General features: G+C 43.1%; 1 protein-coding gene across 3 annotated transcripts in view; it reads right to left on the reverse strand.

Annotated features, from left to right (window-relative positions):
* The window catches only part of CNTNAP2 (contactin associated protein 2), a 2,034,513-nt gene that overhangs the window by 238,307 nt on the left and 1,770,393 nt on the right, over positions 1–25,813 (reverse strand). For all 3 annotated transcript variants that reach the window (XM_060305187.1, XM_060305186.1, XM_060305185.1), the window contains exon 18: positions 2,155–2,373. In XM_060305187.1, the coding sequence (XP_060161170.1) occupies positions 2,155–2,373 (219 nt within the window). The remainder of the gene's footprint in view (positions 1–2,154; positions 2,374–25,813) is intronic.

A 25,813-nucleotide genomic window follows, 5' to 3' on the forward strand; every position in this document is an offset into this window, starting at 1 on the left:
CGGAAGCCTGCACCTAGAGCCCGTGCTCTGCAACAAGAGAAGCCACCACAATGAGAAGCCTGCACACCGCAATGAAGAGTAGCCCTTGCTCGCCGCAACTAGAGAAAGCCTGCGTGCAGCAATGAAGACCCAACACAGCCAAAAAAAAAGATACATGCACCCCTATGTTCAGCACTATTTACAACAGCCTTGACAGGGAAGCAACCTAAATGTCCAGCAACAGATGAATGGATAAAGAAGATGTGGAATACATATACCATGGAATATTACTCAGCCATAAAAAAGAATGAAATAGTGCCATTTGTGGCTACATGGATGGACCTAGAGATTATCATACTAAGCAAAGTAGGTCAGAAAGAGAAAGACAAATACTGTATGGTATCACTTATATGTGGAATCTAAAATATGGCACAAATGCACTTATCTATGAAACAGAAACAGACTCACAGACAAAGAGAACAGACTTGTGGTTGTCAAGGGGGCAGGGGGTGGGGGAGGGTTGGTTTGGGAGTTTGGGATTAGCAGATGCAAACTATTATATATAGAATGGATAAACAACAAGGTCCTTCTGTATAGCACAGGGAACTATATTCAATATCCTGTGATAAACCATAATGGAAAAGAATATGGAAAAGAATATATATATGTATAACTGACTCACTTTGCTGTGCACCAGGAAAACAACATTGTAAATCAACTGTACTTCAATAAAAAAGTAACTTAAAAATAATGTGTAATTTTGAGAACTATAACTTGAGGGGAGGATTTGGAAGGGACTGAGCTCTGGTTGGGTTGGAGCAGTCAGTACTTCCTTCAAAATCTGTAACTTTCATGGCCCCTGGCTGACGTGGCTTGCTATCAAGTCAGTCTCACTTCCAAAGGTAACCGACTACGTTAACAATTTGCCCACATTTCACCAAAGGAGTGGACGTCAAATTTTACCTGTCTTTTCGTGACTGTCTAATGTTCTTAAAACATCCTGCCATAATTATGAAAGACACCATCGGGACTCTGACCTCCAGTGGGTGGAGCCCAGGTGGAAGGTCATGTCTGCTTTTGCTGGGTCTGAGACCAATTAACCCACACACACCTAGAGGGGAGGTCTAAGGTGGCAAGACAGCCACCAAGTCCTTCAAACTTGCTTTCTTTTCATTCAACAGAAGAAAAATAGCTAATTTCCTAAAATATTAGTATTCTGGAAGACGAAAGTTAAAATCTCACAAGCCATGGAAACGAGTATTGATTGAAAGTACTGTTAGGTTCAGCTAGGACATGTCATAAGCAAAGACCGGAATGTGGGGCTAGATCCACTTCTCGCAAAGGATACTTTACTTTTTGCTCTTTTTCAATTTCTTCCCAGTGTTGATCTCTTTCCTCTGTGGAAAGATGTTACGTAAGGAGAAGTCTAAGTCTTTCTCTGCCTAGAACCTTGAGGCTAGGTAGAGAAAGGAGTGGATTTCTACTTATCATTTCAAGCAACCTTGAACTTAGGGAGCCCATTCCCTCCCTCCCTCCCTCCCTCTCTCCCCCTCCCTCCCCCCTCCCCCTCCCTCCCTCCCCCCTCCCTCCCTCCCCCCCCTCCCTCCCTCCTCCCTCCCTCCCCCCTCCCTCCCCCCCTCCCTCCCTCCCTCCCCCCTCCCTCCCTCCCTCCCTCCCCTGCTTCCATCCTTCCTTTTGCACATTTACAAGTGCTCTAAATCATTACGGAAATTTATGCAGTTCTAAAACCATAAGCCCAAAACTGCATAGATCAGAGACCTCAGAGATGTCCTAGCCCACCCTCTCATTTTGTAGATGAGGATTGTGGGCTCCAGAACACAGAGAGTAGGGACTTCCCTGGTGGTCCAGTGGTTAAGACTCTGCACTTCCAACGCAGGAGACACGGGTTCAATCCCTTGTCGGGGAGCTAAGATCTCACGTGTCGTGCAATGTGGCCAAAAAGAAAACACAACAGAAAGCGGAGGGTAGAACCAGATTTAGGGTTCCTGGGTCCTCTTCCTTGTTCCATTCTGTTTCAGATGAGACCACAAGAGGCAAAAACACTTACTTTTGGAAAAATCTCTATCAGAATCCTACGTAGGCAGTTTTATTTTTTCCCAAGGTAGAAGTTGTTTCAAGCAACAGAGAAGTCACTCTTGCTGTCCCATCACTCACCGACAAACAGCTGGCTGTAGAGCTCCAGGCGGGTGTGGCCTTCCGTTGGGGCCTTGCGGGTCTGCTGGGGCAGCCTGTCCACCTGCAGGCTGGCCTGCTTGACATTCCTCTCCGCGGTGACCCGGTGCCACTGGTCATCGTTGAGAGGCGAGGGTGACCTCACCACAATCTCCACTGGCCCGTTTCCGACATCAAATGAAAAGGACACTTCCGTGGCAGCTGGAGGAGCACAAAGCATGAAAGGCACGTGAGTACTTCCCTCCCAGATGCCAAACAGTGGTGAATTCTAGAGGTAAAACCAAGCACGGAGAGAAAAGAAATCTAAGCTAGTCACTTGCTACAAAGGTCCAAGGCGAAATCCTTTGAGGAGGGATAAAACATGAACCCATTGTTAACCATTAATAACCAGGGGAAGGAAAATAAACTTGGATTGGGGGTCAGGTATACATTGGTTTATTTTATCAGGAAGTTACCATCATTGACTCTTTCCAGATAAGGAACTGAAGGCTGGCGCACTTAAGCACATGTCGAGCACCTTAGATTGAGTGAGTAGTGGAGTCAGGATGGGAACCAGGCTTCTCAGGTTTCAGAGCCTGAGACCTTTTGGCTCTACACACACCCTGACTCTTCAGTAGCTCTTAGGGCGTGACCTGTAGCTCTGGCTGCACCAAGCGTCACCTGGGAGCTTTACGAAACACACCAGCTCCGCCCCCAGGGATTCCCACTCAGCTAGGTAGGCACTGGTAGTTTTTAAAAGCTTCCTGGAAAATAGTAATATATAGCTAGAGTTGAGAGCTACTGCTTTGCGGGTATTCACAAAACTTTATTTCCTTGATCTAATCCTTAAGGTTCCTATGGAAAGTCAGGGAGCTGTGAATTGTGCATGCAATGAGGATGACCCACATCTCTCCCGGACCTCTGGGGCTGGGCAAAGGGCAGCTCCAGAGTCCTGCAGAAAAACCCTTTCTTGAACCATTTGTCGCACACCTTGGATGCTCGCCATCTGGGACGTCAGGTCCTTCTCATAACCTACCCTCCAGCACTAATCACAAATCATTCTTCTTCTTCTTCTTCTTTTTTTTTTTTATAGATCTGCTCCCAATCAAACTCCTTTAGTAAATCACCTTTCAACAATGGAAAAATGGACTAGGAGGTTGCTTTGGTAACTCCAATTGTCAGTAGCTTTCTCACAACACATTTTAGGTTTCAAGTTCTTCAGTGACTACCTAGTGCTTTATAAATATGTTTTTTTAAGTGTATATTTTTCCTGCGATTGGCAGGCGAGGTAGTGGCATGCGGGTCCCAGCTCCTTAGCTTGGTGAATTCTTTTGACAGGAAAGATGAGGCGCACCACTGGATCTTCTAACTTTGCTTATAAAGAGATTCAGCTCCTCTATCTATCAATGAGCCTCTGACTAATCTCCAAGCAGTTTAATTAACTATCTGTCATTTTTTCCCCCAGGCTAATGAAAAATTCAGCTTCTCTGGACTGGTACCACTTTGAAATGATGTTGCAAGCAATCAAACTTCTGATTTAAAAACCGCAGTGGGCCAGATTCTCTCAAGACCTAGACTGTTCCCCACCTCTGGGCCAGGCCCCTCTGAAAGCTGCATTAACTTTATTGAGCTCCAGGGACATTAGACGCAGAACTCAATTTCATCAACCTAGTTGTACCAAGGAATTTGGTTCCTTTATGTCGTTAGAAAGGGAACTTTAATTTTAACACCTGTGGTGACGCCACACGTGCTCTGGTGAAATTTCTTCTCTAAATTGGGAGCTCCTGCCTTCCAGGGTCACTGACCTGATAGAGGCCAGTGACCTTCACCAAGGTTTCTGCAGAAGTATGATCAGAATATGGGTCGACGATCATACGACTCATGAACTGAATGACCTTTCCCTGAATTTCTGGCATGGTCAATGGGGAAAACGTAACCTCGGTTTTTAAGATTGAATTTGTTCTGTTCTTGCAGTGCTGTGTCTTAGCAGATGCATTTTAAAATGTAAGTTATCAGAATAGCCAGAGAACAAGACTTCCTGAGCTAAGAAGGAAAGTCGGGTTTGCTTCAAAGGCATCAACAGCCATCAGGGAAATACGATTTAGGGATAAATTGAGTTTAACTCTAAAATTTGACTCAGAGGGATGAATGCTCCTCTAATTTCCTCTCTTCCTGCTCTAACGAATTTTTGTTCAGGTCTTTTTTTGCGGTACGCGGACCTCTCACTGTTGTGGCCTCTCCTGTTGCAGAGCACAGGCTCCGGACGCGCAGGCTCAGCGGCCATGGCTCACGGGCCCAGCCACTCCGCGGCATGTGGGATATTCCTGGACCGGGGCACGAACCCGCGTCCCCTGCATCAGCAGGCGGACTCTCAACCACCATGCCACCAGGGAAGCCCCTGTTCAGGTCTGAGGACCAGCAGTTACCAGGAAATATCCATACTTCCTTCTCTGCTTGTCGCACTAGATCCCCTGTTCCTTAACATCAACACTTCCCCCTAGAGGAGGAAAGAAGGTCTCGAGGACCTGCTGTAGCTCAGTCCTCTCCCCAGCTGGGTGCAGGAAGAGGGACTCAAGGCCGAGGGCCCCTGAGAGCAGAATCCTCCTCCAAGAGGCTCCACCCAGGCTCTGTTGAAGTAATGTCCACAATTTCAGCCCATCCCACTTCCCTTCTGGTGCTTCCTGAGGCCCCGCCTGAGAGTGAGGGAAGGGGTTCCTTTTTCCCATTTATTCTATGTCAGCTTCCCTGACATTGCCTTTGAGAAATCCCGTCTCCCAGCCAAACGGCAAGTGTGTTTTAAAAGCTTCTGAAGTTCAGTTTGTGGATGATTTCTCTCCGTTTCTGGGTGAGAGGAGCTGACATTTTAAAAGAGCTAATTACAGAGAGAGTCAGCAAGCGAATGAAAGGGAGGCAGAGTAAAAGACACGAGAGCCAGCGACACCATCCTCTTAATGTGTGTCTCCAGGAGACTGAAGTGTTGCCCTGTTTCTGACTGTAGAAAAGGAATTTCTGACATATCGACACTATTCTTATTTTCAGAAATAAGTATTTAAAGATTGGATGTTTCTAGCATGGCTCATTAGAAAGAACACGGTAGCACACACGAATGGCTGCCTTTCTCTTAGTGTCAGGAACTGGGAAGCATCTTTCTTGCAAACTCACAAGTTAGCCTGCCATCGTTTTGTAGATGCTGGCAGAAGACAGGAGACTCGAGGGTCAGAGACAACGCACTGCGTTCTTCACGGTGCAGCAGGCGGCATGAGCGTCAGTCCTCCTTGGTTTCTTTGGTCCCCAGGGTCCCATGGGGGCCACGTGGAGCAGCTCAGGTGGATGCTGCCTATGCAGTGAGTTTGCATCACAGCCAAGGAGCCCTGACTTTAGGAAATCCCGAAGTTTCAAAAGGGCTGCTAGCAAACCTGCTTAACTTTTGTCCTGGGGAGAGACATTGGCTTTATTATCCTGGTCAGGAAACAAATCTACTCTCTGTTCTGGAGGAAGACATTCTATCCTCCGAGACTGTTTGCTATACACACATCCTTTAAAAGGTACGAACAAAGCTGACAGTGCCTCTTGTTCAGAAGACAAGCAGAAATGGGAGAGACCCATGGAGAATCCTGCCCGACAGCTAGACAATCCCCCACCCTTTTCCTTGTGAGCCGACCTGATTTTGCCCAGGAAACTATGTGCTTCCATACAACTTCATGCTTCAGGTATGGAAGACCCTACCCCAGGCCCAGAGGGTGTATCTGGATTCATCTAAGTCAAACATGAGAATTCTGAGCTCTCTGCCAGCAACCCACTTAAGATGGGAGGTATCATTTCCTTCTGGCCAGTAAGACATGAGGGGGAGTCTTTGGAAGGAAAATTAATTAATTGGTAAGAGAAGAGACAGTCATCCCCTTTTGCTCCTTGGTCTTGGGAGGAGATGTGGTTTGTAGTGTTGGTGGAGTCAGACACACTGAGGAGAACAGGGAGGGAAATGGGATGAACCTGGGGCTTAGCTGACATTGTTCAGCCCCTGAATTATTCCTGGAGCCACTTCAAGACTTCTTATGTGAGATATCCCTTATTGCTAAAGCCATCTTCCTTGCAGCTAAAAGCATCTTAACTGATATAGAGAACGGTTTAGCAATCAGTATTTATGAGTTCTAGTCTTCACTTTGCTTTGTCACCTTTTGGGCTCTGTTTATTGGTGTCTGAAAGGAGGATTACATTTATAGTTTCCCAAGAGTTTCTATGTCCAAAATGTGTCTGAAAACACTGATGAGCTCTAAGGTCCCTTCAAATGCGAACATTCTATGATCTAATTTCCAAGAGATTCTAAGAGAAACAATAAATGAAATAGAGCTGGTCTCACTAGTAGTGGTAGATATTGGATCACTACAGGGAGAAAAGAGAGATATTAGAAGAGAAATGCACAAGGTGGCATATGGGCATTAGAAACAAGCATGATGGCAGAGATCACTTTTGATCACATCTGGATCATGACTTCATTTGCGTGACAAAGCAATGAATGGGACAGAACCATGGGCAGCTCTGGATATATATATATATATATATATATATATATATATATATTTTTTTTTTTCCCCCTCCCCTCCTTCAAGTGTAATTCCAGCAGGTGGCACTATTCACTCTCATTCTAACCATGAGTTTTCGGAAACAAATCACTCCAGGCTTAATGTACTGAGAGACGAATTTAACAACTGACCAGAATAGTAGGCTTTTGGACTCTGGGTTTTCCCAGCAGGTGAGATAACATTCAGACATTAGACTCAAAGCATCAGTTGGAAGCAGCAGAAAAAATTGGCCATTCAACACAGAATAGGTAAAAACACAAGGGAAGGTACACAAAGTGAGCACACTGAGAAGACCAGCTAACACGGCTGCAGTTTTGATGATGATTTGTTTCTTTCATTCTACAGTGAAGTTCAAGGATGGATAGCTTCCAAAGGGCTATTCTGCACCAAATCTCATTTGATCCATACAACAAAACTGGTAATAGGCAGAGCAGATATTTTAGCCTCACTCTACGAGTGGGGAATGTTATGAATTTTCTGCTTTCTTTTTCATGAAGGAAGGGCTAAGTGTCCATTAGGAGACAAAAGAATTTAGACAACAGGAAAGGGTATGAGAAGACACAGGTAGGCTGAAAATGAGGTCATTATGGGGACCAGAGAGGTGAGAAACAGGAAGAGGAAGTAAAGAGACCACCTATGATACTGTCCAAGGCCAGGCGCTCCACTGCACACTGGGTGCCATCCCTTCTTATCTGTTCCAGGACGTCCCTCCAGCAATTCCCCCTCCCCTTCTACAGTATCTATAATTTGTCCTCTACTGAATCATTCCACGTGACCGTGTGAACCTACCTCTAATGCTAACCACCACCACCTCCACTACAAAATCCTTCTCTTGTCTTCACATCCCGTTTCTTTGCTCCCTGTTGTTGCAGATTCCTTGAAGGAGCTGCCTGTGTGCTCTGTGTCTGTGTCTGTTCCTCTCAGTCTTTCTGTAACGCCATCACCTTAAGGCTTTCTCTTTCACTACATTGTGAAACTGCTCTCGACTCAGCGCCTAAGCACTTACTGGTCCCTTTACCCAAATAACTCTACGGCTGCTTTTCTATCCCTCTGCACACAGCCCTCATATTAGAAATTCCTTTCCTAAACCTTCTATGTTAAACAGCAACCCCCCACCCCCTTTAGCTGCCTTTGCCCCTCTAGCACAACATATATGTGCTCCTGGACTCATTAAAGCAGACGTATTTTCCATTTTGTTCAGTTTTTGTTCAGTGCCTAGAACAATGCTTGACACAGAGTAAGCACTCAACAATTTATGAATGAATGAATGAATAGGAACACTCCTGCCATGGAGGCCAATTATCTAGATACTCTGAAAAAAGGAAATCCATGCATTTTCCTAATGCAAACCATAACTTAAGACACAAGCATATATAAGGAATGCCAGCTTGTATTCTATAAGCATCTTCCCTGAGGGCATACAGTAACTTAATGTATATTCCTCAGTCTGGGAACTTGATACATGAGTCATGTCTGTTTGAAACAAACTGTGCCAAATGTTGTTCCCAAACCTATAACATTTGAGGAACAAAGACTTGTCCAAGATAAACCCAGTAGTGGAGCCAGAAGCAGAATTTTCTCCCATTTCTACATCTCATGCTATTTTCACTCTACTCTTGGGAACAAAGACCTTGAATCAAAATTACATTTCTCAAATTTTGGCCTGCATAAGAAAATGCTAAAGAAACATGCTTAAAATGCACATTTCAAGGCTCCTCTCACTCAGTAAGTTGGGGCAGGACTGTGGAGTTTATATTTTGCTAATGCCAGGTGACTGATACAAGCGGTCCTGGAATACTATTTATTTTATTTTATTTTAACATCTTTATTGGAGTGTAATTGCTTTACAATGGTGTGTTAGTTTCAGCTTTATAACAAGGTGAATCAGTTATACATATACATATATCCCCATATCTCTTCCCTCTTGTGTCTCCCTCCCTCCCACCCTCCCTATCCCACCCCTCCAGGTGGTCACAAAGCCCCGAGCTGATCTCCCTGTGCTATGCGGCTGCTTCCCACTAGCTACCTACCTTACGTTTGGTAGTGTACATATGTCCATGCCACTCTCTCACTTTGTCCCAGCTCACCCCTCCCCCTCCCCATATCCTCAAGTCCATTCTCTAGTAGGTCTGTGTCTTTATTCCTGTCTTGTCCCTAGGCTCTTCATGACTATTTTTTTTTCATAGATTACAAATACATGTGTTAGCATACGGTATTTGGTTTTCTCTTTCTGACTTACTTCACTCTGTATGACAGACTCTAGGTCCATCTACCTCACTACAAATAACTCAATTTCGTTTCTTTTTATGGCTGAGTAATATTCCATTGTATATGTGTGCCACATCTTCTTTATCCATTCATCTGTTGATGGACACTTAGGTTGCTTCCCTGTCCTGGCTATTGTAAACAGAGCTGCAATGAACATATTGGTACATGACTCTTTTTGAATTATGGTTTTCTCAGGGTATATGCCCAGTAGCAGGATTGCTGGGTCGTATGGTAGTTCTGTTTTTAGTTTTTTAAGGAACCTCCATCCATACTGTTCTCCATAGTGGCTGTATCAATTTACATGGAATACTACTTTAAACACTAGGGTTGCCAAGTTTCATTCTAGTAGGAAGGCCCTAGGAATCTTTTGCTTCCTTGTCATCAAGAGATTTTCAAACTGTGTAGTGAAGAGTTTAACCTTTTCCAAGGAGGGGTCTGGACTTTGCCCTTGGCTTTGGGTAGATAATATCTAAAGCCTTGGAGTGTTATGCCGGGTTGGGGTGTCTCTGTGTGCCTGGGGGCCTTGGGTCATGCCAGGCAGTCTAACAATGTGATTTAGGGCAGAGGCTGGCCTTACCAGATAGTATTTGGGGTAGGAACCTCATCAAACAGTATTTGGGGTAGGGGCTGACCACTCCAGCTAGACCAATGATGTGATGTAGGGTAGGGGTTTGGCTCACACAGTTCAGCCCCTGGAGGGGCTGGAAACCAAGGTTGGCCACATGGGCAGTGGACCATTCCTAAATAAAGGAGTCTGAATAAAGACCCTGAACACTGAGGCTCAGGGGAGCTGCCCTGGTTGGCAGTACCCCATGCATACTGGCACAGTCAGTTCCGGGAAAGTAAGGTGTCCGTGACTCTATAGGAAGCGCACACCTGGGGGCTTGGTACCTGGGGCTTCTCCTGGTCTCTGCCCTCTGTGCTCTTCTCTTGTCTGATTCTAATCTGCATTCTTTCCTTGTCATAGCCATAACCACGAGTAGAGCAGCCTTTGATGAGCTCTGTGAGTCCTTTTAGAGAACCATTGAAAATGAGGGTTGTTTTGGGGGACCCTCAAAACAATTGTGTGAAATTTTGTGTGAGCTGTGGTCCTTCCAAGTTTGCAGCTGGTCTAATTCTCTGCAAAAATAATCACTTTGCTTTTGAGGCATGTAATCAAGTCCAACAGTGTTCAGACTGAAAGATGTACAAAAATGAAGTCCAACTTCCAAGCTCACCTTCACTGCCTAGGTAAGGAAATTGAGTCTGTAAGACGCTAACATCCAGTTATAACTAAGCATTGAGCTTCTGTTTTTCTAACTGTGCTGTACTGCTTTTCATATTATGCAGGACATTTTTTAAAAATCCTATTTTTCTCTACTATAGTCTTAGTTTGTGAGTATGGAAAGTTTTAGAGCCAATATGCATATTCACATCCAAAATCTCAGTGTTAAACACATCTGAAGATGAACATTGGCAAGGAGAAAATTTATTTGAAGTCTTTTGGAAGTTCTTCAAGGAAATGCCTGGAGCTTAACAATCAATGCTATGAACTCATTTTTAAATCTCTCGTATGTTGATAACCTCCTGAGTATGAGAAGTATTTCTCTTTATGTATTTTTGCCTTTAAGCTTTTTGTTATAGTTAAAAAAATAACTTCACAAACAAAGGCATCCACAGAGAAAAGGAAGCAAAAGGGAGTTACCACTGGCCATGAGAAAACAGAGAGCTGTCTTTAAAATGCAAAGCCTTTCTAATTTTAGTTTTCTCCATGCATTTAACTACCTTCTGAGAATAACTTCTTGAATATCAATGGACCTATATGATTCAAAAAGGAAAAAGACAACAAGCTTTCCAAAAGGACATGTGACTTGAAACAGCACCTGTCCTCAGTAAGGGACATGCAGTCAGGGTTCAAATACCCCCATGTTTGGAATCAGTGGGGACTTGTGTGCTGGGCAGAGAGTGCCAGTTTGGAAGAATAAATGAAAGTCCCAGATGGTGACTGTGAGGACAGAGTATTTGTGATAAAAGGAAATGCTGAAGCTGCAGGAGAAAAACCTCGAAACTGGATGCCTAAGGATTCTCCTGAGATGGAGAGGAGAATGGACCGAGGAGGCAATGGATGTAGAAGAAGCTTTTCTCTTGACCAAGGTCAGGTTGTGCAGCAAAATGAAAAACATTCATTGGAGGACATGTGCTTGGTGGAGGACCGGGGTGATTTATGGGGCTGGTTTCAGGTGATGTTCGTTGAGATACCTGGCTGTGGAGAGTTCAAGGCGAATGGAGTGTGGGATTTGAGGGCCAAAGGAGGTAATACAACTGGGTGCTGAAACAGCTTGAAGTGGAAAACAGCTCACAGGTGTTAGCATGGACCACGCTGAAGCTTACAAGGAGACAACATACCCGTCAATTAATTACTTGTAATTTATAAATGACTGAGCTATGGATGGCTATGCTTATGGGGACACACCATGAGTAAAAGCCAAAGACCCAAGGAGAAAAGGAAAAGCCTTTGGAAGGTGCATGCCTGCTGCCAGAGCTGTGAACACGCCTGTCAGAAGGAAAGCAGACTGTCTCCTGGCGGCCACAGACTGTTTCAGCCCAGACTACAGGTCATCCCCCAGACACCGTTTCTTTCTCTCTGTTCTACAGCACATTGTTTCCTTTCTAGCAGATTCTTTCAATGCCAGCTTGGTATGACTTCAGACAAGACCTCTCTAATGAGGAAAGAAGTACCAAACGACAAGTCTATGTTCTACATGCTATGAACTCGGAATATAAAAACAGATTTATTCTGTTTTCCATTACAACACCAGATGCGCTTCAACTACAGTATTTGCAGTATCAGGCAGATAGTGGAGAAAAAGTGAAACCATGCCACGGGGTCGGCAGGGATGTTATCTAAATGGGAACGCAGAGAGAAATGAAAGGAGAGGAGAATCACTCTCTTTCTACATAACAACTTTCTTAAAGTGTGAAAGACCTGCAACAGTTCCTTGGAATCTTTGCAAAAGATCTAAATTATCTTAACAGTTTTTCTCTAGCTACAATTACTTCAGTTTGTTCTTCTATTTAGTAATGAATGTCAGAAATGAGGAATCTTAGGGTCGAATATTAAAAATACAGGATCTTAGAATCTCAAGGTTGAAATTATCCTTGGAGAAATGCCCAATTAACATTGTGGAAGAGTAATAGACCCTTCAGGTCGTGTATTTCCACCTCCGGAAAATGACAGGACACAACTTCACAGTGTCCCTTGGGGTTGGGCCAACCAGCTTCTACTTGAAGCATCCCATGGGAATGGATAATGTTAAATAACAAAAATGCATCACATCAAGAACTCTTCCTTTTCTCTAATTTTGGTTATAACAGCTGAAAAGACGACTCCCTTGATTATACTGCATAAACAAATATTTTGCCTCCGTAAAGACTGTATATATAAAACATGTGAGAACATTTTAAAGGGCCAATTTGTACAAAGTACAGACAAGCATGTTTACTTTTTTCATTGTTTGATGAAGGAATGGATCATGGTTTCTGTCTAAAGAGCTCCTTTGAGAGAACAGTTGTGGGTAGGCTTGAGCTACGTGCCAGCCTCTGCCTCAGTTGCTTTGACAACAAGGTGAGTGAATGGAAGAGCTCTGGGAATAGGTCATCCATTAGGAGCACTGTCCTGCAAGGCACATCCTTGCGTGGCCTTCCCCAGTGAGGTCTTCCACTTTCATCATTTTAGCCTGCCCTGCTGCTCCATGCTGGGTATGTGAGAAAGTCTTAAACAGCAATAGTGTGCTCCATACGTTAGGTAAGTAGTGGTACGATGGTCTGAGAATTAGTAACAGGAAGCCTGTAGAGCAGATTGTGTGAAAATCTGCCTTTTAAAAGTTAAGCCCAACAATAAGGAATAACTGGTTAAATGGAGAACTTGGCAATTGAGACACCGTATTTCCCAATTTTTTTTAAACCATGCTCCCATTTGTTGACATAATAATCATAATTATCACCTCCCCATGTTGTTATGCCCAGATGTAGGAGGCTGATGGGCAATACAACAAAGCCCTGAAGATCTCAGAGAAACATCCTACCAGCCAATAAGATTTCTTTTGTGTGTGTGTGTGTTATATTCTGTAGGTTGTATAACAAAACAATAGCTTTCTTGTTTTGTTTTGTAAATATAAAATTATGATCTTCTAAACCATACATGCTCTCTTGAAGATTCTGATACAGTCTGTGCCCTCAGGGGAAGAAAAATCACTGTTGTGGAGTATTAAAAAAATGGACAGGGAAATGCGTTTCTAAAATGTTGTTACTTGAAACAAGTAGGTTACAAACAGTATGTACTGTTATGATCTCCTTCTTGTAAGAAATTATATATAAGCGCATAGAAAAATGTCTGGAAAGGTGCACTCCGAAAGAGTGGTATTACATACGTTAACATCTGAGCTTACAGCTGATTCTGGGGGTTTATGCTTCTCTGGATTTGAAAATTATTCAACAATAAACAAACACTATTTGTATAATTTTTACAAGTTACAATCTGATCATTTTCACTTCTTTTGCAAAGGTTGGTGACATTTTAAGCCACTCTATTCTATAATTTTAACAAGTGTTTAATCAGAGAGATTACTTAATCAAAATGCAAGGAATGAGATTTCATTTAAATACAGAAAATCAGAAGGAATTTAAAACTAGATTGAAACATTCCTCCTTACTTCTTTCCTGTTCTTAAGATACCTGAGAAGATTTTTTAAAAAAGAGAGTAGTCAAATTTTACCATAAAATAATTGTGAACAAGATGTGAGGTTTTTTTCCGTATTAAAAATGGCACCAGATAATAAGGTCACGCTATTTCTCAAAGTAAAATCCTCGCAGGTCTGAAGTGCCGGCATGTTCAGCTGTTGAAATTAATGTCTACAGGAATCAGAATGCAAGATGGGCATATTCAGTGCCATAATTACACTTGACAGATACACACTGTTTCTATTATTCATCGGCTCTGGCTGCACTTACCCAGGAAGACCCTGTAGAATACGAAACCTCAAGCCCTCTTCGTGAGAACTCATTTGGCATTCTCAGCAGTTCTCATCAGAGGAATCAAATTCAGAGATGCAGAAAACCAGATCTGATCCTTTTAACACTATCCACAAAGGCAAGTAAAATGAGTAATTTCCTAAGAGGCCTTTGGTCCAGCTGGCTTTCTTTTGTCCAACTCTTAATACAGGTATGTCGGTGGGTCATTACTTTAATGAGAAATGTCTTCTAACCAGTCCCTGGGCTTTAACTATATTCTTTTCAATTCCTCAAATGCTCCATGATCTTTCTCCTTTACTTGTTGACTGGAAAAATGTCTTTATCTCATTTATTTGCCTGTCACCCTTCGAAGCAAATCAGATGCTGCATCTTCTGGAAACCTACCTTGATGTCTTTGGACAAGGGGAAAGCTTACTCTTTCTCGGGCCAGAGTACCTGTGACTGCTAACTTCTCATGAAAAGCTTGTCTTCTCCTTCCCACAGCGACCCCTGAAAAGTTGCCAGGCATCCAGGAGCTGCATTTCCTGGTCCCTGGACATCTAGGTGTAGTCGTATGCCTAGTTACCACCAACCGAATGAGAACAAAAGGAGTGTGTGTCTCTTCTGGACCAATGTGGGTAAGAAGAGAGAATGCTTCTCACCTCCCTCCTTCTCTCTGCCAACTGGTTTAGAAACTCCCAGGCTCTAGGAGATGGTGGAACCACAACACAAAAGGAGCCTTGATCTCAAATCACTGTATAGAAGGACTTCATGGAACAGAGCCTGCAGATGACACTGCCATACAGTCACTGAAACCTGGGGTTTTATTTGTTACAGCAGCTTAACTTAGTCCTAAACAAGAAAACTTCTTATTCCTAAATCTCTTACGACCTCATCATATTTAAAATATTTATTCATAAGATTAAAAAATATAACCAAAGTATCTTCTTCCTCAGACCACTGGAATTTTGAAGGGATAAATTACATCATAATGGTCTTATTCTAGTTTCAATACCCAGCTCTGTATCACAACATTGCCATAGTTACAAAATATGTAGGTTATGTGATATTTGAATGAATTAATGGAATTCTATAATTCATAAAACCGTAAAGTTTTAGAGCAAAGGGAAGTGTCTGGGAGCCACATGGGAGGCTTTAGACCGTGATGCTCTGGATGTCTGAGCCATCTCCTTTACTAACCCCACCAAGCCAAGCTCCCAAAGAAAGGAGACGCAGGGCTGCACCTTGACTATCATAAAGGTGAACAAAACCTTTTCCTATTGAGAAGTCTGTCTAGGACAAGCGTGACATTCAGAGATATGGGAAGAAATTCTCTTTGTTCTTCAACATTTCTGTTCTACACTGAATGGACTTCAGATCCCAGAACCCTCAGGCTGGCTCATGCAGCTCTATTTTCAGCCGCACTTAAGATACAGACAAACAGCAAAGCTCCTCATGGTTAGCTGTGGAATATGAGTGCCATTTACAATGTTATGTATATAGGAAGATACACTCCAGGACCTGAACGACAGGCTCGGAAACTCCTATAACACAGTCCCTTTGTAAGTCGGGAAGTAGCTAAACTGGAAAATTAAACAAAAAAACCCATGAATGTCATAGGGATGGAAACAAGTCTTCTTTTCTTAAAGTATCTAATAAAAATATATTCCAGCTATGACCCTAGTCCTCTGTTAGACTTCATGTAAGTGTTTATGTTTCTCCCTGTCTCCTCAAATTTCCTATCTTGATTGCTATTAAAAATTACCTTTTGTAATTTGAGCAAAATGTGTCTTGAAGAAGATAACTCCCAGAACTCCTCACTTGTAAACAACTGCTCTTGTACGGTTTCCAGCTGACATCTAGTTGGCCAATGTTTTGTCACATGGCTTTAACTTAGGTGTTTGATGACTTGTAAGAGCCTAGCGTTGTTGTATTTACAGTTACCTTCGGCCCTTTGAGATATTTCTGGTTTTGAGCTATTTCAACTAATCGTTCCCAGTCACTCACTATATTTAAATGAAGCTCTGCTCCCTGATTTATTGTATCTTCTTTTCTAGCCAGCTTTGAATTAACTGGTCCCAAGTGTCGTCCTTAGTTGGATCAATTCTCCAGTGCTGGTGACAAGCACTAACCAGTGATGGCACCAACTCTTCCCTCCTGAAGCATTTGTTTTTATAAAATATCAAGTCTGCAGAGACGCTGGCAGCATCTAGAAAGGCAGAGGTAAGGTCTCTAACCTTCTTATAACTCCACACGTGTATTTCCAGTTTTTCTCACTAGTCCATGTGTTTATTACTGCCACAATAGCACTCATTCTCCCAGCTCTGTCTCAGATCAGGATGCATGGATCCAAGCTTCTTTAATCTCTTCTCCTCTTAGGATGCCCATTCTCTTCCAGCTGGCCACAGGCAGGCTGATTCTAGTAGCTGGTCTTTTTGACACTTTAACACGCCATCTCTTTGAAGGGCAAGATTTTGTGGACTATCACACACAATAAATAATGCAGAAAATGTTAGAATCAAAGGGAATGAGATAGAAGAGAAATTCTGCCAGAAAAAAACCTCTAAGAAACTTCAGCATTTCTCTATAGAAATGACACACAACGCATACTCTTCAGACAAACACTATGTGAAGATGCTCTTTAATGAGGACGCCTATTATTTTCCAGGCAATGCACCAAATTAATTGTCTTGTAGGAATGTGGTTTTTTTAGGAAAATGAAAGGCTTCTCTTTTATTTATGTTTTATATTTTAAATCCAGATGCAGTAAAAATGTCTTTTGTGTGGGCTGGATTTCAATAGGAAGATGGTCTTCTAGATGTCTCTGGAGTGTAGAGAAGGAATGGCAGGAACACAAACTCTGCAGAGAGAAGTGACGCCATCTGGCCAGCTTAAGAGGCATCCCCAACTCCTTCTAGAAATTTCCAAATCAGCTGACACGGGTGGATCAGTAATATCTAAGGTAACTCGGGCAACTTTTCATATCAGGAGGACATCGTACTCTAAAGACTATTCTTTTAACTCTAGGGCACCTATGCCATATACTCAAATAACTGTCCCTTTAGTAAGACTGGCAAAAATATCTGGGTCACTCAATTTGACTTTACCAATTGTCTCTATATCTTTTAATACTTAAAATGCACACAGCTAATATATTAAATAGCTTTAATATAGCACAACTTTCACCTTTATTTGCATCTCTGAAATTTTTTGCTCCACAATTGAAATTGAAAAGTTTAAATCAGACACTAGAAAAAAAATTTTAAGAATCACAATAGTGTTGCTATGCAGGTTTAAAATTTTTTAAGGCAGTAATTTTTTCTTATGTATTGTAATGACCAAGCCAGAATCATTCTTTAGACTCTGAAATCTTTAATACAAATTGAACTCATAGACTTGCCAAGTAGCAGAAACACTAAAATTCTTCCTAAATCTATGTGGATAACTTAAGATGGCTTGGATAGTTAAAAGGAAAAATCCAGGTGCTACCACCTGATCTGTATTAGTAAGCAATCACAATATTTATGAAAGAAAAAACACCCTAAATAACATCCCTATGGCACAAGAGGCCGGTTAAGCGGAATTAGGCATTCCTCACGTCTGCACAAGTGAAGCTCTTTTAATATAAAAGTTGTTCCAATTCTGAAACAGTGGAAGATAAATTGCCGTTAGTTTATTTCTTCTGATTCATCACAGTTTCTATATATTGCTGAATATTCTCTTCTGTGACGTTCTTGAGCATGTGTATTACAGAAGGCGGCATCTCAGAAAATGCAAGTTTTTCCTTAATGCCCTTCTCCAGGATTAGCAGGACACTGGACCGCTAGCGCCGCATTTTTGTGGAGCTATGTGCGTTCAATGCAAACATGTTCTCCACGCCACGTGACATCTGAAAAAGCTCAAGCTTTGTCAACACGGAAGCTTATGCTAAGGTATCGCAACAGTTTCTGGTTGCTTCTCCTGAATGTTTCCTAGGCGGCGAACATCCCCTTCAAAAACTTTGCACTGTGTAAGCTCTTTCAAATTGTTAAACAAAAATGAAAATGCTATGGTCACTATTTATCATCAAACGCTTCCAAATACTTCCTCTGATCACAGTTCACCTTGAGGAAAACCTACCCATCAGCCATGCAACACCCTTCCCCAGGGGCCCATGTCTTGGGGTCAGGAGGGCAGCTGGGAGTACCCTTGACCTCAGTGCTTCTTCTGTTCTATGGCACCAGAGCCTTCACTCAGCGATGCGTCTTCCTGTGACATTCCCTCTCCCAGGCTTATTGCTGCCATCATTGAACCCGAGGACCGTAACGCTTGGCTCACAGGCTCCCTGTCCACTGCGCCCCTTGCCATGGCTACTAGGGACCTCAGCAGTGATGGGGATGACCAGCCAACACTAGCCTCCAGTTCCCTGACTGTCTCCATAGCCTTTTCATACAAACCAGAAGCCCACGTGCATGGCCAGACGATGCATCGTAGACCTTCTTACCATCCAAACTGCTTTCCTGTGAAATCTTGAATTCCAAAATTTCACCAACCATGATCTGTCCTTCCACCTTTCAATGTGTCATCATTTTTATCACTGGCCCCCTGATCATGGTTATCTCCTTTTCCACCTAGATTTTCCATAGTTCTCCATTAGACCAGCACCTCATTCATTCATTTCATTCTCTCAACAAATGCTTACTCGGCACCTCCACGTGCCAGGCAGTGCTGCGGCCCTGGACATACCATGGTGCACAGTGTTCCACAGCCCTTGCCACGTCAATGGACCACGGACCTCACACATCTGCGATATATCCACGCATCTACACTGTAGTTTCCTCCTTTGGCATCCAGAGCCTGAAACGTTCTTTCCCATTTATTTTTTATTTTTATTTTATTTTTTTGTGGTATGCGGGCCTCTCACTGTTGTGGCCTCTCCCGTTGCGGAGCACAGGCTCCGGACGCGCAGGCCCAGCGGCCATGGCTCACGGGCCCAGCCGCTCCGCGGCATGTGGGATCTTCCCGGACCGGGGCACGAACCCATGTCTCCTGCATCAGCAGGCGGACTCTCAACCACTGCGCTACCAGGGAAACCCTTCCCATTTATTTTGAGGCTCAGTTAAAATGATATAATCTCCAAAGAACCTTTTCTTATTCTCCAATCAGAAGTAATTATCGCCTCATCTGGGTCACCACAGTGTATTCCTCTAATATTTATTTCATCTTATCCAAAATATTGTTTCATATGCTAGTCTCTCCCACTAGGTTGTGTGGGACTCTGAGATGGGGACATGTCTTATTCTTCTTGAGTTCCTCTTTGTCACATAACGTAGCAGGTACTCAGTAACTACTGGTTGAAATATTTAGATCGCTGTATATTTAGAATCAGATCTGAGACTTGCCTAAAAATATCTCCACTACCCGTGTCATACTTCCTACTCTAACAATACCAAATGTTTGTAGCTCCTGAGCACCCATCAGGTTCCCCATCCTTATGCTTTTTTTTTTAAATTTTATTTATTCTTGGCTGCATTGGCTTTTCATTGCTGCACGCGGGCTTTCTCTAGTTGCAGTGAGCGGGGGCTACTCTTCGTTGCGCTGCGCAGGCTTCTCATTGTGGTGGCTTCTCTTGCTGTGGAGCATGGGTTCTAGGCATGCGGGCTTTAGTAGTTGCAGCATGCAGGCTCAGTAGTTGCGACACGCGGGCCCTAGAGCACTCAGGTTTCAGTAGTTGTGGCTTGCGGGCTCAGTAGTTGTGGCTTGCGGGCTCAGTAGTTGTGGCTTACGGGCTCTAGAGCACAGGCTCAGTAGTTGTGGCGCATGGGCTTAGTTGCTTGGCAGCATGTGGGATCTTCCCGGACCAGGGATCAAACCTGTGTCCCCTGCACTGGCAGGCAGATTCTTAACCACTGAGCCACCAGGGGAAGTCCCCCCCACCATCCTTATGCTTTTGTTTGCATTGCCCCCTCCTGCTAGAATTCTTTCCCCTACTTCTTCATCTAGCTAACTTCTTTGCCTGTTCTCCACGACCCAACTCAGGTATCACCTCATCTTCCTCTTCATTCCCAGGTTGGGTTATGTATCTCTCCTCTGGACATTTACAATATCTTATGCCTATCCTTGTAATTTATTTATTGTATTTTAATGATCATAATATCTGAAATCAGCTGTATAACCTGTGTGTCCCAGTTTCCTTATCTGTCAAATGTAGATAAAACTTGTCATGAAACCTAAAAACGTTGGTACCTGTAAAAGCTTTAGAACAGTACCTGGCACTTAGGAAGTTCTCAGTTAAAGTTATGAATCCATACTGCTACTAACGTGTTTGTCTCCTTCCGTAGGTGAGGGTGTTGGCTTCTTTTGTCTTCACCTCTGAATCTCCAGGATCCACCCTAGTGCCTCTGACACAGCAGGTGCTCAGTGAGAGGTGGCCTGATGATGGGACCATGGTCATGGTCAAGATGGGACTATCTTGGTCAGAAAAGGGATGCAGAGAAGTCAAGCTGTTCCCTATGGGGAACTCTGAAAAAATAAATGGGTAAACCTATGGTTGTGAGGGAATAGTTTTTAAAGAACGATTCCTCTGCCATCTCAGAAATAACTAACAAAAAATAAGCAAACAAAACAACAGAATCGAAAGTCATTTCTGATTTGGAAATGGACCTGCTTGTCCAAGGTTTATGCTCTCCTCCTTACTTTGATTTGTATCTTTCAGCCCCTTCACATGTTCTAATTCTGGGCCTCACTCATTCCCACTTCCTTGGGGACCTCACTCCTTCAGCCAGTCCCTTCTCCCCCATATCTGCAACGTCTTTTTCTTTACTGGATTTTCCTCTTTAATATACATGGGTGCCCAAGTCCCTACCACTTACAACAACAAGAACAATGAACAAAACCACCATCCCCTGATCTCCATATCCACCTCCACTCACTGCAGACACTGTCTTACATTTTGACGGTGACCCCTACGTGTGAGAGCTGATGAGCCCTTTATGTTCTTATTTTAGTGACCTCTCAGTTCAGCGGTATCAAACACTTTTTTTGTTCTTGAAATTCTTTCTTTATTTGATCCCTGGGATATCACTGTCTTCCCACTTCTCTGGCAGCCTTCTGCAAGCTACTTTTCTTGTGGTTTTAAGTGTGGCTTTCATTCCTGGACATCTCCTTTCCTCTCTCTGCACATTTGTTCTGGCAACCCCATCCACGCTGGAGGTACCCAGTACTTATTTCCTAATGATTCTCTAGGTGATGATGATGCTCAAGTTGTGTGTTTCTAACTCAGAGTGCTCTGCTGGGCTCCAGACTTGTATATACAGCACCTTCTAGATGTGTCCACTTGCACAGACACTCCTATATCCAGCAGACGCTCAAACTCAAAATATCCAAAATGCAGTTTGCATTTTGCCTCCAATGCCACACTCCTTAGTGAAAGCTGTTCTACTCACACAATCATCAAAACCACCACAACCAAATGTTGGCTTCATTCTAGGACCTTCCCTCCCACTTCACCCATACAACCATTTTGTTAGAATCTGTGGAATCTCTCTCCTAAGCATCTCTTGCAGCTATAACCCTTCGTTGTCATCTTCCCCAGCTCCCATTCACTCTGCCACCATCTTCACACCAGCCCCTACCGCCTCTTCTCTGGCTTTTCCATCTTTTCTCTGGTGAATGCAAGTCTGATCATGTTACGTCCCTGTTCACCATAACTTTCAGGGTCAAGACAAGCCAACTCGGCCCCAGCCCAGAGCACATTTTAGTGGTCTGACCACTGCCTGCCCTTTTAGCTGCGGCTCTGCTGCTCCCAGGGCACTGGATGTCCTGCCGAATTGTTCCCTCTGGGGTCCTTGGGTTCAGTCCCCACACCTTCACTCACCGATGTTCTCCTCCTATAATGTTTTTCCTTTCCTGGTCTCCCTTCTTTCTCCACCTTCTTCACCTTCCTGCCTCCTGCCTGTCCATCAAAATTTAATTAAAGTTACACTCTCTGGGAAGCACCCTTGTCATCCCAGTCGGGTTTAAATCTGCCCCCCCCCACCTCCCCTTGGTGCGCTCAGCCACCTCTCTCAATGTCTGTTTTGAGAGGCAGTGCAGTTTGGTGTTAACAGCAATGACTCAGGACAGACCAAAAATGTTTGGGGTCAAACACCAGCGCTGCCACTTCCTCGCTGTGTGACCTTGGCCAGGCAACTTCCACGCCCTGTGCCTTAGTTTCCCCGTAAAGGACAGATGCTAATGGTACTGCCCAGTCCAAAGGGTGGTTAGGAAATTAAGTGAGATGCTCTATGTAAACTCCCTGGAACAGTGCTGGAGTCTGAACAAAGCTGAGCTATTTTTATTGTTATTATAACTACTGATTTACTCTGCTGCTTTCCAAAACAAACAGAAAGATCTTTGAGGGAAAGAAACCATGCTTGACTTAACTATGTTTGACCTAGCACAGCATCTGGGACATGGTAGGTACTCAGTAAATATTCACTGAATGAATGAAAAAATAAAGATAGTAAATGAATGAAATACAGCCTTAAAATTTTACCTTTAAAGTATGTTAGTGGGTAACAGCACTCTAACTTTATCATATATGCGTTTTTACTTGCACATTAAGATGCTGATGGTATCGCATCAACTTAGTGCAACTGACTCACTGTTCTTAGAGTCAAGAATCTCCCACTTCTGACAGAAGGGCGCAATGTCGTTAATTAACAGAAATGTTGTTTTGGACACCACTATGTAGGCATGACCTGTGATAAAATTCCTTTGAGACACATGTAGAGAAACAAAATTTGAATTCCTACCAGAAAGAGATCAGAAAGCCTTGCAAGTTAAACGGGAAAAAAGAGTAGAGACACTTTCTAAGAGTTCAGGACCCATTAGGTTTGCAGTGACTCATCAGTGGAAGGCAGAGATGGGCCTGCGAGAATTCTCCATCTCTAGCCACTGCCCCGTGGATCCTGCAGAGAAGAGTCTGGAGAAATGTGATAGAAGGGCAGAAGGAAGCCTCAATCATTTTCTTCTCCATGTTCTTCATGAAAGCATCACTTCTTGTATACTTTGAAGAAGTTTTGCTCAAATAGAGAAACGGGCCTTTTTTCACCCCATAAATTCCTCTGAACCTGAATGGAGATGCTATATAATGATGGACATTTGGTATCTCCGCCATTTGGGGGATCTTATAAAAGGAATTTCCACCCTTAGTAATTTTAGAAGGTCTAGAGAACTCCAAGGAGAAGCCAGCCTCTAATCCGTGCCTTGAATATCCCATACTTCTTTATCAAAGGTAAACTATGTGACAGAAAAGAGCTATATGACAAAACAAGACTAGACCTCACTCTCTGTCACAGAGTTTTTGTATCACGGAAAGACCTGGAAAACTTGAAAACATCTATGAAGGTTTTTTGTAATTATAAGTAAGTGCAATTCTATTCTGCAGGTGCTAAGTAGAAACGTCTGCTCTTGCTAAGTAGAAACGTCTGCTCTTGCTAAGTAGAAACGTCTGCTCTTGCTAAGTAGAAACGTCTGCTCTTACTTCGTTTGTCTTCTTACAACCCAGGCCTGGGTTTACAAAACATGGGGATAGAAAACAAGGGCAGGGTGAATTTTATAGTAATTTTATAGGAGCTTATAGAATTACTCAGATATGGAATTGTCAATTTTCCTTTTTTGCCATGAGTTATTTCTAAAACACAATCCAACTCTGTGTAAGTCAGAAAACAGTTTGATTCAATTAATTTGCTGTGGAAAGTGAAAATCCCTTATAAATAATTCCAATCCATAATTCATGAAAAGAGTAGATTTCTATTTATTTCTTTTTTATTTCTAAGGCTAGAATATTCTCAGTCTTCCTTTCCATCAGATCTAGTTCACACTAGATCTGTAATGAGCTTTCTTGGGAAGAAGATAATTACAACAACGACTAGACACTGAAATAAATGATTCATGACTGGCTACCTCCTAGCATCATAACCACCTCCACAAGTTACCATCCCATTTTACAGATTAGGAAGTTGAGATTTAAACAGATTAAGCAATTTACACGAGAACTTGGATTTCAACAGGAGAATGAGAATTCCAAAGTGCGTGCACTTCCAGTCGTATCACAGTCCACCATTTAATAAAAAGAATCCCATAGGATTTCAGCAGAAAGACAGTTACCTGAGATTCCAGTTCTCAAAGACCATGTTGCATAATTATAACTACAAAAGGAGAAAAAGATTCCATCAGATATTTCTGGAAAATAGCTTCCGGATCTTCCTCAGACCAGACCCAGTATCATAGGCACTTGGGTTAAAGAGCACAGACTAGGAAGAAAGACTCTCTGATGTGGGGAGAGGCACCGAGGAGTTTTCACAGAGCAACAGGTGGGCACAGACCTGCTTCCCCTTCCTGGTCCTGTCTGTTCCTTTGCTGATTCCATCTGGGTCTGAACAGCCAGGACAGCCTGGTGTGTGCAAATGTTCATCAAACCTGGAAGTCTGTGGACGTAAATCCCTGAAGCTGCACTATGCCCCAAGGATAAAAGGGCCCCGGTACCATGAGAATTGCCCTTCTCAGCTCCACTGACCCTCTGCCTTCCACGGACAGGGCAGCACTGGCTCTTGCTCAGATTCTGTTAGTTTCTGTGCCCTTGGCGAGATCAACCAGAACTCCAGCCTTTACAGGGTGGGTGGATGTGTGGCCTCTTCTGCAAAGGTGCAGACTCAAAGTTCCATAGCGCCACACAAGGCTGCTCCTTGAACTCCCGCAGGTGTTAGTTCTGACTATTCCTATTGTCCTCTGTGTTGTTACCCTCACTCTCTTATACCTTATTCTTGATATTTACCAATCCTCTGTCTACTCTGAACCCTGTCTCCTTGGAAAATAAACACATTCTTCACACCAGTCAGACTGGCCATCATTAAAAAGTCTACAAATAATAAATGCTGGAGAGGGTGTGGAGAAAAGGGAACCCTCCTACGTTACTGGTGGGAATGGAAGTTGGCAGAGTCACCAGGTAGAACGGTATTGAGATTTCCTAAAAAACTTAAAATAGAGTTACTGTATGATCCTGCAATCCCATTCTTGGGCATATAACTCTAATTCAAAAAGTTACACGCATCCCAATGCTCACAGCAGCACTATTTACAACAGGCAAGGCACGGAAGCGACCTAAATGTCCATGGACAGATGAATGGATGAGGAAAATGTGGTACATGCATACAATGGGATACTACTCAGCCATAAAAAGAATGGAATAATGCCATTTGCAGCAACATGGATGGACTTTCAGATTATCATACTAAGTGAAGTAAGTCAGAGAAAGACAAACATCATATGATGTCACTGATATGTGGAATCTACCAAGATTACACATGTGAACTTATTTACAAAACAGAAATACTCACAAACATAGAAAACAAATTTAGGGTTACCAAAGGGGAAAGGCAGGGGCAGGGATAAATGAGGAGTCTGGATTAATATATACATACTACCATATATAAACTAGGTGAACAACAAGAACCTACTGTAGAGCACAGGGAACCATACTGAATAGTTTGTAATAACCTATAATGGAAGAAAATCTGAAAAGTTATATATATGAGCTGAATCACTTTGCTGTACACTTGAAACGAATACAACATTGTAAATTAGCTACCCTTCAATAAGAAAAAAAATACACATCCTTCTCCCATGTTATCAGGGCAATTTATTCTCCCTCATCCTCCCTGAACAGCACTGTGGGAAGCTCTGTCTGCGTCTGCTTCCCGGTGAGCAGTCTGAGCACAGGAACCTGGATCTTTCTCAAGCTGTGCATCTACCATCTAGCGCTGTTTTCGGAACAAAGGAAGCCATTGATATTTGAAGCCAAC

This window comes from Globicephala melas, chromosome 9 (genome assembly GCF_963455315.2).
Source record: "Globicephala melas chromosome 9, mGloMel1.2, whole genome shotgun sequence".
NCBI classification, from domain to species: domain Eukaryota; kingdom Metazoa; phylum Chordata; class Mammalia; order Artiodactyla; family Delphinidae; genus Globicephala; species Globicephala melas.